Source organism: Rhinopithecus bieti, unplaced genomic scaffold, assembly GCF_001698545.2.
Source record: "Rhinopithecus bieti isolate Rb0 unplaced genomic scaffold, ASM169854v2 scaffold_74225, whole genome shotgun sequence".
In the NCBI taxonomy this organism is placed as follows: Eukaryota; Metazoa; Chordata; class Mammalia; order Primates; family Cercopithecidae; genus Rhinopithecus; species Rhinopithecus bieti.
Window position 1 is genome coordinate 473,771 of NW_016827667.1, and position 16,932 is coordinate 490,702.

The window sequence follows — 16,932 nt, forward strand, 5'->3', positions numbered from 1 at the left end:
TCTGGCTAATTTTTTTGTATTTTTTAGTAGAGACGGGGTTTCACCGTGTTAGCCAGATTGGTCTCGATCTCCTGACCTTGTGATCCACCCACCTCGGCCTCCCAAAGTGCTGGGATTACAGGCGTGAGCCACTGTGCCCAGCCCCAAAAAACCGTGTTTTTAAAAAAGGTTTAGTACCCATACTTCCTTGTACAGTTATGACAATTAAAAGGACAATAAGGCATTTGTCACAATGCTTAGCTAATATTAAACCTTATTATTGTTATTATTCCTAAGAGTGTCTTTAGGAACCAACCTCTAAGAACAGCGTTTTGCCCAGAGCCTGAGCCAAAAGGCTGTGAGATGAGTTGCTGGAAGTGAAGCTTCAGGTGAGGGAGATGAATGAAAATGGCCACAGGAAACCACAGGCCACCGAGCACTATGATGGCACCTACCAAGCTTCACTTTCTTCCTTTTCTCATCTAGTTTCTGGGTCCTCTCTGCTGCCTGCTTCTTGGCTTTCCTGACCTTGTCATATGCAGCCTGGCAGGAGAAAGGGGCACAGGGCAGAGGGTCAGCCGGAGAGTAAAGACAGATCCCCAGCAATCTGCCTGGCCCCTAGTCCAAGGGCCATCAGAGTGGCAGCCTGGTGACTGGGTCTCCTGGGCTTAGACAGCAAGGACTGTGCCACATGGCAAAGGGCAGAGGACCGAGGTTGAGGGGCAGCAGTAGTCTCTAATCAAGGGGGACGATTCCGATGAAGAAGGCTATGCTTACCCTTGCTGCAGCATCAGTCAGCACCTCCAAGGCCTGAGAAAGCTGGTGGAAGAGTTCAGCTAAACATAAGGATCAAAAAGAGAGAGAAGAAAAATAAAGTTAAGACTTTGTGATGGTGTGCTCCCTCAAACAAACAAACAAACAAAAAAACACTTCAAAAAAGCCACAGGATGGCAGAAAAGCCGACATCAGCAGATGACAGACCAATAAGGAGGGGTGAGCACGTCAGCAACTGACCAGACACCCCTTACATGAAGGGAGGCCCTGGGACCCACTGCCTGGAGCCAGGCTGTATGTGCCTACACCCCACAGCACTCACGTGCAGAGCTTACATCAGGAAACACAATGCCTGGGTGAGTGGCTCTCTTTCTCCCCATGCCCTTAGAAGAGACTCACCTGCTCTTGGATTATCTGGATTTTTGTCTGGGTGGCAGGAGAGGGCCTTCTGCCTATATGCCTTCTTTACCTGGAAGAGTCAGACAGAAGACACTGTCATTCACTGTCATCCCAGGGACAAACAGGAAAACCTTGCTCAATGGGTAAGGGGAATCCCATGCACACCTAAAAGAGAAGCTGCTGGCGCCCACTTCCTGGCCACCAGGGAGACTTGCAATGAAGGAGGCCAAGGCCATGGAGGGAGCGAGCCACTGTCGCCCAGCATAGGAGCTGGGCCCACTTCCTGCCAAGTGCTCAGTCCCACCACTGCAGATGTCCACGGGCTGCTGGAACAGGCAGAAGCACAGTCCCCTGCTTTCTCTACAGCCACTCGCAGACAGGTACTCTACACATTCTCGGTGGGCCTATAAACTGGGGCAACCTATCTGGAGAAAATTCAGCCATCAAAATTTAAAATGTTCTTTCCCTTTAACCCAGTCCTAGGAATCTGGACTTGTAGAAGTATGGCAAAATAAATATACAAGGATGTTCTCTATAACACTGTTGATACTAGCCAGCCAAGATCCCCATCAACAGGGAGACTCATTTAAAAGATTATGATTGGCCGGGCACGGTGGCTCACGCCCATAATCCCAGCACTTTGGGAGGCTGAGGTGGGTGGATCACCTGAGGTCAGGAGTTCAAGACCAGCCTAACATAGTGAAACCCCGTCTCTACTAAAAATACAAAAATTCGCTGGGTGTAGTGGCAGGCACATGTAATCCCAGCTACTCGGGAGGCTGAGGCAGGAGAATCGCTTGAACCCAGGAGGCAGAGGTTGCAGTGAGCCGAAATCACGCCACTACACTCCGGCCTAGTGACAGAGCAAGATTCTGTCTCAAATAAAATATTATGATTGAGGCCAGGTGTGGCGGTTCATGCCTGTAATCATAACACTTAGGGAGGCCGAGGCAGGTGGATCACTTGAGGTCAGGAGTTGGAGACCAGCCTGGCCAACATGGCGAAACCTGGTCTCCACTAAAAATACAAAAATTAGCTGGGTGTGATGGCATATTCGCCTGTAATTCCAGCTACTTGGGAGGCTGAGGCATGAGAATAGCTTGATTCATGCGGGAGGCAGAGGCTGCAGTGAACCAAGATTGTGTCACTGCACTCCAGCCTGGGCGACACAGCGAGACTCCGTCTCAAAAAAAAAAAAAAAAAAAAAGATTACGATTGGCCAGACATGGTGGTTCATGCCTATAATCCTGGCACTTTGGGAGGCTGAGGTGCGCAGATCACTTGAGGTCAGGAGTTCAAGGCCAGCCTGGCCAACATTGCAAAACCCTGTCTCTATTAAAAACACAAATATAAGCTGGGCATGGTGGCATGCACCTGTAGACCCAGCTACTCGGGAGACTGAGGCAGAAGACTAACTTAAGCCCCAGAGGCAGACGCTGCAGTGAGCCGAGATCACGCCACTGCACTCCAGCCTGAGTGACAGAGGAAGACCCTGTCTCAAAAAAAGAACAAAAAATAAATTTTAAAAAGTTTGTTCAGGAATTTGCTACACTTATTAAAAATTTTTTTAAATAAAAGATTATAATAGACAGAGGTATCCATGTTCTGACATAGATCTTACTATAAACTTTTGAGTTTAGGCTGGGTGCAATGGCTAACGCCTGTAATCCCAGCACTTTGGGAGGCCCAGATGGGTGGATCATGAGGTCAGGAGATCGAGACCATCCTGGCTAACACGGTGAAACCCCGTCTCTACTAAAAATACAAAATTAGCCGGGTGTGGTGGCGGGCGCCTGTAGTCCCAGCTACACAGGAAGCTTAGGCAGGAGAATGGTGTGAACCCGGGAGGCGGAGGTTGCAGTGAGCCAAGATAGCACCACTGCACTCCAGCCTGGGTGACACAGCAAGACTGTGTCTCAAAAAAAAAAAAACTTTTGAGTTTAAAACAAACAAATGGTCTGGGTGCAGTGGCTCACACCTGTAATCCCAGCACTTTGGGAAGCTGAGGTGGGAGGATTGCTTAAGCTCAGGAGTGTAAGACCAGCCTGAGCAATACAGTAAGACCTCATCGCTGCTAAAAATAAAAAATTAGCCAGGTGCAGTGGTTCATGCCTGTAATCCCAGCACTCTGAGAGGCCAAGGAGGGAGGATCACGAGGTCAGGAGATCAAGACCATTCTGGCTAACACGGTGAAACCCAGTCTCTACTAAAAATACAAAAAATTAGCCGGGCATGGTAGCATGTGCCTGTAGTCCCAGCTAGCTACTCAGGAGGCTGAGGCAGGAGAATTGCTTGAACCTGGGAGGCAGAGGTTGCAATGAGCTGAGATCATGCCATTGCACTCCAGCCTGGGCGAGCGAGACTCTGTCTCAAAAAAAATTTTTTTTTTATCAGGTGTGCTGGTGCATGCATGTAGTCCCAGCTACTTAGGGCGCTGAGGCGAGAGGATCGCTTGAGCCCAGGAGTTCCAGCCCAGCCTGGGCAACATGGCAAGACCTCAACACTACAAAAATTTTTTAAACATGAGCCAGGTGTGGTAACATGTGCCTCTGTCCCCCTACTCAGGAGGCTGAGGTGGGAGGCTCACTGGAGCCAGGGAGGATGAAGCTGTAGTGAGCATGTTCACACCACTGCACTTCAGCCTAGGTGACAGAGTGAGACCTTGTCTCAAAAAAAAAAAAAAAATTAATTAATTAATTAATTAAATTAAAATAAAAAATTAGCTGGGCATAGTGGTGCATGCCTCTAATACCAGCTACTAAGGAAGCTGAGGTGGGAGGATCACCTCAGCCAAGGATTTTGAGGCTGCAGTGAGCTATGATGATACCATTGCACTCCAGCCTGGGTGACAGAGCAAGACCCTTTCTCTTAAATAAAGAAACCCCAATATTTCTTACGTAAGTAAAAATTAACACAGCTACCAAGATTCTCTTTCATGTGTTACCTAATAGCTGTTGTAAGTGAAGACAGGGTACACAACCCCAGAATCCGTCCTCTGCCTCCAAGGCCTTTGCTTTCTCCCTTCTGCTCAGTGTGTTACCTGCTGCTCAAACCTCCTGGAGGAAGAGCTAAGCAGATTGGATTTCTAAGCTTCCAAGATGGACGTAAGAAACGCTTCTACGCCTAAGTGTGCTACCTAAGGCCTTTCAGTGGTAAGCAGCCAGCATCCACCAGGTGAACACCTGCTGGGCAACTCCTAAGTCCATGAGGCAGCCACGGGCCCAGGACCTCTGGGGGTGTGCTGCCACCTGCTGGGCCACAGCCAGGGCACCTGCCAGGGCAACCCAAGCTGTTTGGTTGTCCCGATTGGACTGCACTGGAGGCAGCAGGAACCACCCAGGATAGGCGCTGGGCAGAGAGGGTGTAGACGTGCCGCCCGCCTTCCCAATCGCCCACTGAAGCACACCTGCCCTGCTTGCTCACTTCCCACCCTAACCCTCCCTCCCTAGCTCTGTTTTCACTACAAAAAAGAACAATATTAAGGGAAAGGAGGTGCTAGCTTAAGACAGTGTCATCTTTACTTTTTAGGTCGCTTATCATTCGTCTTTTCTCTTTTGCTCTCTTTGCCTGCTTTATTGTGCCCCCAGCCTCATTCCTTTACTGAACATTTTTTATATTTCAGGGCCCTTTGTTTGCTTTTTTTCAATAAGTAAAACAATATCAACAATATTATAAAGATGTTCTTTCTCAATATCCCCAGCCCTCTGACATCAAGGTTCATTCCCACACATATAAGCACCTACACACACTGATAGGACTCTGTTGGGTGTTTGTTCCTAGCCTCTGGTCCTCTCCTCTCTGATCCTATCTCCACCCTCTCTCTGGGATGGGTGAGAGGAAGGGAGGGGGAGGTGGTCCATGTCCCATTATCTATGGCATCACCTGCAACTCTACCTTCAAGATGAACTTCCTCAGGACTAGGAGTAGGAGCCTTGCTCCAGGGATGTAGGGGGGTTTTGTGGAAGATGTTTTATTTTGTATCATGGGGCTCTTTCAAAGTGGTGTAGGCTGGGCGCGCGTGGCTCACGCCTGTAATCCCATTGCTTTGGGAAGCCGAGGTGGGTGGATCACTTGAGGTCTGGAGTTTGAGACCAGCCTGGCCAACATGGTGAAACCCTGTATCTACTAAAAATATAAAAATTAGCTGGGAGTGGTGGCGCACACTTGTAATCGCAGCTACTTGGGAAGCTGAGGCAGAAGAATCACTTGAATCTGGGAGGCAGAGGCTACAGTGAGCTGAGATTGTGTCACTGCACTCCAGCCTGGGTGACAGAGTAAGGCTCTGTCTCAAAAAATAAAAAACAAATAAAATGGTTTGATTGTTCCTTTTTGTAAATCTGAGAGGGGGAGTAGGAGTGAGTGTGAAGAAGGAGCAGGCTGGGTCTGGTGGCTCACGCCTGTAATCCTGGCACTTTGGGAGGCCGAGGAGGGCCAATCACTTGAGGTCAGGAATTCAAGATCAGCCTGGCCAATGTGGTAAAACCCTGTCTCTACCAAAAATACAAAAATTAGCTGGGTGTGGTGGCACACGCCTGTAGTCCCAGCTACTAGGGAGGCTGAGGCAGGAATCTGGGAGGCAGAGGCTACAGTGAGCCGAGATTGCGCCACTGCACTCCAGCCTGGGCGACAAAAGTAAATTCTATCTCAAAAAAAAGAAGAAGAAGAAGAAGGAGCAGTAAGAAAGCAAGACAGAAGGGGTGTCCAGCAGTGGCATCTCCTTCATTTTCTTTCCTTTTTTTGAGAGAATGCTTTCTGAATTTTATTCTAAGGGAATGATAAATATTGTTTTGTGTTTCATAATTTGAGTATTGGGATTTTGGTTTTTCACTGTAATAGGAAAATAAAATTATTCAAACTGAAAAATAATTATGTAATAATGATAAATTAATCTACATATTAATTTGCTTCCTTGTCAACTCTCTTTCCAGAATGTGTCCCTTTAATAAGCAGCTTGAAGAAGCTGATTGGAAAAAAAAAAAAAGTCAAGTGTCTTTAAGAGTCTCAGCCGGGCGCGGTGGCTCAAGCCTGTAATCCCAGCACTTTGGGAGGCCGAGGCGGGTGGATCACGAGGTCAGGAGATCAAGACCATCCTGGCTAACATGGTGAAATCCCGTCTCTACTAAAAATACAAAAAACTAGCCGGGCGGCCTGGGCGACACAGCAAGACTCTGTCTCAAAAAAAAAAAAAAAAAAAAAAGAGTCTCATCAGATTTTATTTGATGCAACTAATTACAACTGTAACAAGGTTCTCTCACTCCCCACCTGGGTGAACCCCATCCTACCCCTGGCCCCTCCAGCCTCCCACACTCCCAACGTTTACAACAAAACACGACTGCCCCAATCAATTTGATGTATCCTAGACCCCCATTCCCTCAACGGCCTGGCGTGCGCCTCGGCTTCCAAACCACCTTTTGAAAGTATACAGAGCTGAACATTCCGTATTTCCAGGTCCTTTAGGAAAACACTGCCAGTCTCATATACTGGCTAGGTATTAGCAGGGAGAGAAGTAAGGTCCCTAAAGAGCTCTCCGAGAGCCCCTCGGTGCAGCACTGCACTGACCCCACCTTGTGTGTTTGCTGATGGAGATCTAGGATATGCAGGTTCTGATTGGGAGACGGGGAATACGGAGAACAATCAGGTATGTTCTCTGACACTGACGAAGGATACTGTTTAGCAAAGAGGATGCCAGGGAAAGCAATCGGTTCCAATTACAATGTGTGAGATGCCTAAAAGTGGTCCATAAGAATGGGAACACAGAGAAGGTAGCAACTAATTTAGCTCTGAAGGCTTCCCGGAGGAGGCAGTATCTGAGCTGCGTCTGGAAAGGTGAGTAGTTTTCCAGGCAGAGAGCCCGAAAAAGCCTTCAAAACAGAGGGTATAGGAGTTTAGACTTCTCCAGACCAACTCAGAGGAGAAACAGAAAAGTTCTGCTTTAAGGAGGAAAAGGTACTGAGAACAGAAAAGAACATGAAAAAAGACATATTTGCAATAAAACATGGAAATAAAACATAGATTTTTCTGTCAAAGGACATTTTGGTTAATTAAAAAACTTCAACCAAAAAATGTCATAGGGCCAGGTACAGTGGCGCATGCCTGTAGTTCCAGCACTTTGGGAGGCCAAGGCGGGAGGACTGCTTGAGCCTGGGAGTTCAAGGCCAACCTGGGGAACATAGTGAGACCCCATCTCCACAAAAAATTTAAAAATGAGCTGGGTTTAGTGGCATGCAATTCAAGAAGCTGAAGTGGGAGGATCACTTGAGCCCAGGAGTTTGAAGCTGCAGTGAGCCATGATCTCACCACTGCACTCCAGCCTGGGAGACAGAACAAGAACCTGTCTTTAAAAAAAAAAATAATAATTAATAGAAAACTGTAGGAAAAGAACAATGTGTACAAACAGATTTCAATGTACAGACCTGGGATAAAGAAATGTTGGGGAATAGGGGTAGGATACATACAGGCAAAGAAACGCAAACTGGGCCCAGGAAGAGGAGAAAACAGGGATTTAAAAATGATAAAGTTGGCCGGGTGCGGTGGCTCACGCCTGTAATCCCAGCACTTTGGGAGGCCGAGGCAGGCGGATCACAAGGTCAGGAGATGGAGACCATCCTGGCTAACACGGTGAAACCCCGTCTCTACTAAAAATACAAAAAATTAGCCTGGCGAGGTGGCGGGCACCTGTAGTCCCAGCTACTCGGGAGGCTGAGGCAGGAGAATGGCTTGAACCCGGGAAGCAGAGGATGCAGTGAGCCGAGACTGCGCCATTGCACTCCAGCCTGGGCAACAGAGCAAGACTCCGTCTCAAAAAAAATAATAAAATCATAGATAAAAATTAAAAGACAAGGCACATGAAAACTGAGGGAAGGATCTGCATGAAATATGACACAACACAGTCTTGACTACATCAAGAATTCATACAGAGTCCTAAGAAAAAAACAAACAAAACAAGAAAATAGAGAAGGAACATGAAGAGAGAAGTCACAAACAAATATGAATGGTTAATAACATGAAAAATATTCAACCTCAAACATTAAAACCCATTTTTCACCTGTCAGTCAACAGCTAAATGGCAAGTTAAGGCTGGGCACGGTGGCTCATGCCTGTAATCCCAGCATTTTGGGAGGCTGAGGTGGGTGGATCACCTGAGGTCAGGAGTTCGAGACCAGCCTGACCAACACAGAGGAACCCCGTCTCTACTAAAAATACAAAATTAGCCGGGCATGGTGGCGCACGCTTGTAATCCCAGTTACTCGGGAGGCTGAGGCAGGAGAACTGATTGAACCCAGGAGGCAGAAGTTGTGGTGAGCTGAGATCGTACCACTGCACTCCAGCCTGGGCAACAAGAGCAAAACTCCATCTCAAAAATAAATAAATAAAATAAAATAAAATAAAATAAAATAAAAATGGCATGTTAGTGGCGCTGTGGTGAATGTGTACACTGACATGAGGGTTCTGGAACGCAGTCTGACGTGCACATCAGGAAGCTCTGAAGAGCCGATTAAGAGCAAGGCCCCTGTAAGAGTTTATTCTAAAGAAATCCTTAGAAATTCATACAATATCTATAAACACTGCTGTTCATTTATACCATTAGTCATAATACAGAAAAGTCAAGAATCATTTAAATTCCAAAACAACAAAAATAGCAGCTAGCACTTACACACTGCTTGCCACATGGCAAGCTCTATTTGAAGTGCTTTACGTATATTAACTTATTTAACTCTTAAAGCCCCTATGAGGTAGAAATTAGTATCCTCCTCATTTTACAAATGAGGAAACTAAGACATAAGGGTTAATTATGATACCAAAAATCCATTCAACGAAAAGCCATAGAAATATTACTTTAGGCAAGAAGTATTCTATATTCTACCCCAGTCAATGACCACAGAAAAAACAGTGGCCACCACCCCACCCACGCCATCAAAGGCCAGGTAGAGAGCAGACTTCCACTCTTGCCACCCCAAACCTCTGCCAGAGTGGTGTCAGATAAGCCCAAACACGGAGGTTCGGACTTTCATCCCCACCAGACAGAAATACAAAAATATAAAAATATCTCTGTGCTGGGTGTGTTGGCTCACACCTGTAATCCCAGCACTTTGGGAGGCTGAGGCGGGCAGATCACCTGAGGTCAGGGGTTCGAGACCAGCTTGGCCAACATGGTGAAACCCCGTCGCTACTAAAAATACAAAAATTAGCTGGGCATGGTGGCGGGAGCCTGTAATCCCAGCTACTCCGGAAGGCTGAGGCAGGACAATCCCTTGAACCTAGCAGGCGGAGGTTGCAGTGAGCTGAGATTACACCATTGCACTCCAGCCTGGGAGGGAAGAGCGAAAGTCCATAACAACAACAACAACAACAACAACAACAACAACATCAACATCTCTGAAAGAAAAGGGATATCCCTGAAAAAGCTTCTGGTCTCAGTATTATTTATTATTAAATAATCCTACCTTATAAACAGCTGAGAGAAAGGGTTACAGCTGATACTTTCTATAAGCTTGTATTACTTTCCAAGTGATACAAGAAAAAAACTGGTAAGAAACAAAAACAAAATTGTTTAGCTTCTTTCTACAATTCTAAGCTAGAAGGCAGCACGGTTCACTAAAAGAGGGCAAGTTCCGGAGTCTGACAGACGTATTTTCTACATACTAATAGCATGACCTTGGGCAAATTACTGAAGCTCACACAGCCTTAGGGGCTTCAACATCAAAGTGAGAAAAATAAGCCCTACACACAGGGCTGCTGGAAAGAAAATGATCTGTGTAAGCACCTGACAAAAACTATGTGCTTCTTACAAGTTCCCAAACCTTTCTCTCCTCTACTTCTGGAAGAGGGTAAACTGTGACACCAGGCCAGCAGGATGCCAAATGGACAGGAATTCAGGAATGGACCCTGGTCCACAGTGGATACAGGTCAACTCCATTTGAATTCTCTAGGTGGACACGGCTGGATTTGAGTCTGCTGGGGGGTAGATCTAAAATTCAATCCTGGGTTAACTCCCAGGGTCTCTGAAATACTCTCATTCAAGGGGCAGAAGGGATGGGTAGATAGCCTGAGATTTTCCAGCGTGGCCTTGAATCAAAACCCAGCTGACCTAAGAATGTTGGTCAGGTATGTCTGTCTTGATTAACTAGTTATTACTATATTTAACTGCTAAACCTGCCCTGGGCAGGGCCCATCCCTTGGTTTTAGCCTGGAAGACCAGTTTTGACTTTGAACCGGTTGGCCTAGAATTTGGTGCTTTGTGCTACAAACTAGATTCCCAGCTTTGCCCAGCCCTCCTGGAGTTGACTGCTGCCTGAAGAATTTCTCACCATGTAAACACAACTCTCCTAAAGCAGGTCTTTGAAAAAGCTTCCGTTCTCAGTATTGTTTATTATTAAATAATCCTACCTTATGAACAGCTCAAAAGGCCAGATTCAGGGTAAAAATGTGCAACAATATTTTTTATAACTATCCTAAAGTTGGGAAGGAGAGGAACTTTCAGAAGAACAAGAAATAGAGGGGCCATCCTCTAAAATCTTACTCCTCATGATGTAGGACAGACAGGGCTGCTGAAACCCAGGAATCCCAGGTTGGAAGCTCCTACAGAAACTGAGTCTGGCCCAGGTCCAGTGGCTCATGCCTGTAATCCCAGCATTTTGGGAGGCTGAGGCGGGAGGATCACTTGAGCTCAGGAGTTTGAGACCACGCTGGGCAACATAGCAAGACCCCATCTCTAAAAAAAGGAAGAAAGAAACTGTGCCTGCAGGTGCTGGGGTCGCTTAGGGAGAGCTGAAGCGGCCACAGCAAGGTGCGGAAGGCTCCCAGAGCCTTCATTTGCAGCTTTCCTTCTTCACCCATAAGTTTCCCCTAAATCACCTGGTCTCTCTAGCACTTAAAGACACTTGCATTTCTGAGGTTTCACAAAGCATCCAGGTGACAGTTCAAATGTTTCCAACCCAAAGTTCCCCGTCCAGATCATGGCTTTTCAGAGGACAAGCTCTTTCCAAGGCCCAGCCCCAGAAGGACGAAGATCTCAGATAAATATAAGCTCCGCGAGGACTTCAAACTCCAATTTGCAGAAACGTGGTCTTTCTCCTGATGTCTTTCTAAAAACCTCACTGTCTACCACCCTTTTTCCATCCTAGACTGGTTGAGTTTAATCTGTCTTTGATGTCTCAGGATCATCATCCAGAACATAAACTACTGAATAGTATGACACGTTCTGCGGAGAGCAGCGTCAGGCTTTTCATTTGCTTCCCTAGGTGGTGAGGATTTCAAAATCCACTCTTTTAATAGTTTTCCTATTACTTCCTTGGTTGGCCTCTACTAGACGGCCAGATGCCAGCCCTTCCCTAGAAGTGCTGCTCATCTGCTGCTTCTTTTCTGGTACGGTCTGGAGAAACAGAGAAGCTGATCATAACAGCTTATTCAATGAGAGCATAAGGGTATAGGAAGGTATGGGGGTTCCCCTTACAAATAAAGTGGATGTACTTAGGAGGCAGGGAGTTCTGCTTCTCCCCAGGGTCCAGAACAGTGAACAGCACCTGGAACTCAGCAGGCACACAATAAATATCTGTTGCATGAATCGGCAAACATTCATTTGTTCTCAACCAAAACACAATCGGAAACCTCAACTATGTCAATTACTTCAGACCCACTGAGGAGCAGAAGGAAGAAGCAGAAGGAGCAGATCCTAGGAGATCTGACCACTATTTCACAATTTCTCCTCGTCCCTGCTAACACCTCCTCTTAAAAAACCAAGTCTGGGAAAGGGAAGGAATTACTAAAGCAGACTGCCAGGATAACCACAGTGGGAACTAAATGTTATCCCCGCACTGCCCACATCAGACAATGAATAATAAATTGGCAGTCACCCAGCCCTTCCCCGGAAGCTCCATCCGGTTCTACCACTTTCAGCAACCTGAACCCAGAGCAGGAGAGGGAGGCTGGGAGCTGGGTCTCTAGCCACCTCCACTGAGCTTTGCCGCAGGCACACAGCAGGGCCTCTGACATCCACCTGCCTCCAGTTTCACCTCTTGAAGGGGGAAGGAACTCCTGACTCACCCAAAAAGCAAAGTGCTAAGGGATCCAATAAATAGAAAATAGCTATCATTAACTTAAAAGAAAGGTGTCCTACAAAGAAGGATCATTATTTTTTTAAAGGCTGCTGTCCTTTCTTATAATAAAACTTGGAGCCAGGTAAGTAAGTGGTACAAGTAATGAGGCCCAGGCTGAGAGGTTAGACTTAGATAAGGAGGACACAGAGGGAGGCAGTTCTATGTGACAACAAGCACTGACTGGACAAAGAATCTCAGATGAATCAGCTGGAAACCCATTGCCAGCCCCAGTTCCAGGCACAGGGACAGTGAGTGATAAGAGCAGGGGCAGCTACATCTCCCCAAGCCCGGAGAGGCAGATGCCTCCCCATCCCCTCTGGGGTTCCTCTGGCAGGAACCCCAGAGGTACGTGACTGCCTGATGTCACACAGAGGAAGCAAACCACAGAGCTCTGGGCACCTGTCTCAAAGTCCCCTCTGGCTAGGCATCGTGGCTGATGCCTGTAATCCTAACACTTTGGGAGGCCAAAGCAAGAGGATCGCTTGAAGCCAGGAGTTCAAGACCAGCATGGGCAACAAAGCGAACCGCACCTCTACAAAAAATTTAAAAATGAGCCAGGCGTGGTGGCATGCACCTGGAGTCCCAGCTACTTGGGGGACTGGGAAGGATTATTTGAGTCCAGGAGTTTGAGGCTGCAGTGAGCTGTCATCATGCCATGGCATGCCAGCCTGGGCAACAGAGTGAGATCCATCTCTTTAAGTAAACAGAAATAAATAAAAATAAAAGTCCCCTCTGCCTGAAAGATTGATCCTTTCATTCCTTAGAGCCTGTGACCCCTGTTGGGACAGCACTACAGAGAAATCCCCAAATGTCTGGGCACTGTACAACCTGTGGGCTGCTCTGAAGACTTAGCACAAGCAGAGAGCTGGCCAACCGCAGACAGTCCCTCAGCTCAATGCTCCTAAAACATGGGCCTGCTGGTGATACCAAGATAATACCAGAGAACCTGGGCCTCACACTGACATCCCTCTCAGGTTGATAACCATGGCCTATGGTTCAGTCTCAGAACAGGGGCCTGTGCCACCTGGAACACCTGAGGCAACACATGGAGCCTGGCCTGCTTCTCCCCAAATGATGATCCTTGTACCCCCTTTGGGCTCTGGTTCCTCAGTCCATCCTGAGGTCACTCCTCCCACCCCCCTGGCTCTCATCTCCAGGTCCCCATTCCTTCACTCCCCCACAGTATTCCCTCCTGTCCTGCCCTCCTCAGTCCACTTCCCCAGACCAGCCCACCTGAAGCCCAGTCTACAGCCCTCTTTCTCCTCCTCAGACGCCACCCTGCTCTCTGGCCCACCTCCTCCCTTTTAACCTTATCCTAACCGCCGCTATATTAGGCTCAGACCCCAAAAGCCTTTCCCACCTTCTTCTCTCAGGTTGTAGATTCTCACTGCCCAGATCTGCCAGAAACATCTTTCCACTGGCTGCTGTCACTCTTAACCCCTAGAGGCCTGGGTCTCTAGCCCCAGAGCCACTTTCTCTGCCCAGTCTCTGCCTTTTCCCAGGGGATAGAACTCCTTTCCTCTGGGCCCTGGTACTTCCTACATCTCATTCCTTTCTGTCTTCCCTTAATGCATTGTTTCCTTTATAAACAAATTTGTATAGTAAAAAGAAATTAGTTGATTTCAGGAGGCTGAGGCAGGAGAATGGCATGAACCCGGGAGGCGGAGCTTGCAGTGAGCCGAGATTGCACCACTGGACTCCAGCCTGGGCGACAGAGTGAGACTCCATCTCAAAAAAAAGAAAAAAAAAAGAAAAAAAAAGAAATTAGTTAATTTAGTGAAAATAACTGAATAACAATACTCAGGAACAGCAAAAATAGGGAAAGTGTTATGCAAATGAAAAACATTTTGAACGCCACTAACTTAACTGAAATGGAAACTGTGCTATGGTAGTTTTAACACAAATCTTAACACAATTCCTTAAGCTGTTCAGAGCAGCTTACTACCTGCTGGGTTTACCCAAGTCCCAGGCAGGTAAAATCTCTCTGTGTCACAGATGGGGTTGCGAGACTCTCTGAGGCCCACAGACCCGTCTCCTGCAGATCTAACTGCTCCTGAAGTGTGGGTCATGGAAAAAGTTCTGAAAGAGGAGTAGAAAAGTCAGGCATGGGCCGGGAGCAGTGGCTCACGCCTGTGATACAAACACTTTGCGAGGCTGAGGTGGGAGGATCACTTGAGGTCAGGAGTTTGAGACCAGCCTGGCCAACATGGTGAAACCCTGTCTCTACTAAAAACACAAAAATCAGCCGGGCGTGGTGGCACATCACACGCCTGTAGTGCCAGCTACTCGGGAGGCTGAGGTATGAGAATGGCTTGAACCTAGGAGGCAGAGGTTGCAGTGAGGCGAGATCGTGCCACTGCACTCCAGCCTGGGCAACAGAGCGAGGCTGTCTTTCCAAATAAAAAGAAAATTCAGGTGTGGGTAGGGGCTCTGCAATAACCAGCCACCTTATGCTGAGCGAATCACTTAAACTCTTAGAGTCTTTGTTTCCACATCTATAAACTGGTGCCAATAGTCCTTGCCTACCTCACAGGCTTGTTTTGAAGGTCACGTCAAATGAGACAATTTATGTGAAAGCACTTTGGTGTCATATAAATTATCTTGAATGCTAATGAATTGCTTACACCTTACAAACACAAACGAATCATTCCTTTTGACTTAACAGGCAGCTAAGTAACTTCAAAAATCCAGAGCTTCAGCCAGACAGCTTTGGTGAAACCAGGCTTGGAAAAAATAACTTAAAAATAAATTTAAAAAATAGGCCAGGTACGGTGACTCACACCTGTAATCCCAGCACTTTTGAAGGCCAAGGTGGGAGGATCCCTTGAGCCCAGGAGTTCAAGACCAGCCTGGACAATATAGGGAGATCCTGCCTCTAAAAAAACATAATAAACAAACAAATAAATAAATAAACAATGTGGTAATATATTGAGGCTACAAAAAAATTTTAAAAAGGCTGGGTGTGGTGGCTCATGACTGTAATCCCAGCACTTTGGGAGGCCGAGGCAGGCGATCACCTGAGGTCAGAAGTTTGAGACCAGCCTGGCCAACACGGTAAAACCCCATCTCTACTAAAAATACAAAAATTAGCTGGGTATTGTGGCGTGTGCCTGTAGACCCAGCTACTCGGGAGGCTGAGGGAGAAGAATCACTTGAACCCGGGAGGCGGAGGTTGCAGTGAGCCAAGATCGCACCATTGCATGCCAGCCAGGGTAACAGAGATTCCATCTCAAAAAAATAAAATAAAATAAAAGAATAAACAGGCGGCCGGTCGTAGTGGCTCACACCTGTAATCCCAGCACTTTGGGAGGCCGAGGTGGGCAGATCACCTGAGGTCAGGAGTTTGAGACTAGCCTGGCCAACATGGTGAAACCCTGTCTCTACTAAAATACAAAATTAGCTGGGTGTGGTGGCACACGTCTGTAATCCCAGCTACTGGGGAGGCTGAGGCAGGAGAATCGCTTGAACGCAGGAGGCAGAAGTTGCAGTGAGCCAAGATCGTGCCATTGCACTCCAGCCTGGACAAAAAGAGCGAAACTCCATCTAAAACAAAACAAAACAAACCAAACCAAACCAAAACAAAACAAACAGGCTCAGTACCCAAACTTAAGGCCTCAGCATCTGGTCTAGATATAAGAGGCTCTGGGAAAGGCCCCCTTTGGAGACCTCGTCAGGCACACTTCAGATCCAGAAATGGCCCCCAGATGCCCAAAGAATCAAGTGTAACCACCCTAAGGCCTAGAGGCCCAAACACACAGTTCTCAGATTCATCTCCTGTGACCTTGTCAGCAAACCCTAGGCCATGCCCACTCCCTGTCATGCTAGGCACTCCACATCTGCATGCCCCGGTTGCTCCTTCAAGCCCTTGTCTGTCCTCTGTCCTCAAAAACCAAGCCTTCTTAAATTTGTAAGAAATAATGTTGATGTACCACCTTCTAGGGTATAAAAGAAATATGTAGCTCGTGGTACAGAGATAATAGCTAGCTTAAAGATAAAACAGCCTTTTCCTTACAGTAATTTATATGCTATAATATAACCTCCCTCCCAGAAAATGTCAACATCAAGTTTCCCTGGTAGTTTTCCTGATAAATAGACTTAAGCTTCGAGTCTTGAAAAACAAACAAAATGCATTTTCAAGCATCTGGCTTCCCTAAGTAATTACCTGCCAAGATGAGTGAGCTACACACCCTTCAAAGGGCTTCAAATGAAAGGTAAGGCTGCTACAGACAGAAGAGAAAGGCAGGGTGGGCATGCTGACTCACGCCTGTAATCCCAGCACTTTGGGAGTCCAAGGCAGGAGGACTGCTTGAGCCCAGGAGTTCGAGACCAGCCTGGGCAACATAGGGAGACCCCCATCTCTACAAAATGTTTTTCTAAAAATTATCCAGGCATGGGGCACTCCTGTGGTCCCAGCCTGGAAGACAGAGGGAGACCCCCAGAAATACACATGTGGGCTGCACAAGAGTGGAAAGGATCTTGATTGGGGCTCTAGTCTCAGGTTGATGCTCACTCGCTGGATGGTCGTGGACAAATTTTGTAACCTCTCTGAACCTCCATTCTCCAGTATACAAAATAAGACAGTAAATGACCATGAAGATCCCTTCTTTTTTTTTTTTTTTTTTTTTTTTTTTTTTTTTTTTTTTTTGGGGGGGCTCTTGTTTTTCCCCCCGGGGGGGGGGGGGGG

General features: G+C 47.1%; 1 protein-coding gene across 1 annotated transcript in view; it reads right to left on the reverse strand.

The window, feature by feature from the left end:
- The window catches only part of DNAJC17 (DnaJ heat shock protein family (Hsp40) member C17), a 44,467-nt gene that overhangs the window by 11,881 nt on the left and 15,654 nt on the right, over positions 1-16,932 (reverse strand). Inside the window, exons 2-4 of the mRNA XM_017864031.1 lie at positions 1,153-1,222; positions 757-815; positions 435-522 (exon numbers count right to left, since the gene is read on the reverse strand). Of these exons, the coding sequence (XP_017719520.1) occupies positions 435-522; positions 757-815; positions 1,153-1,222 (217 nt within the window). The remainder of the gene's footprint in view (positions 1-434; positions 523-756; positions 816-1,152; positions 1,223-16,932) is intronic.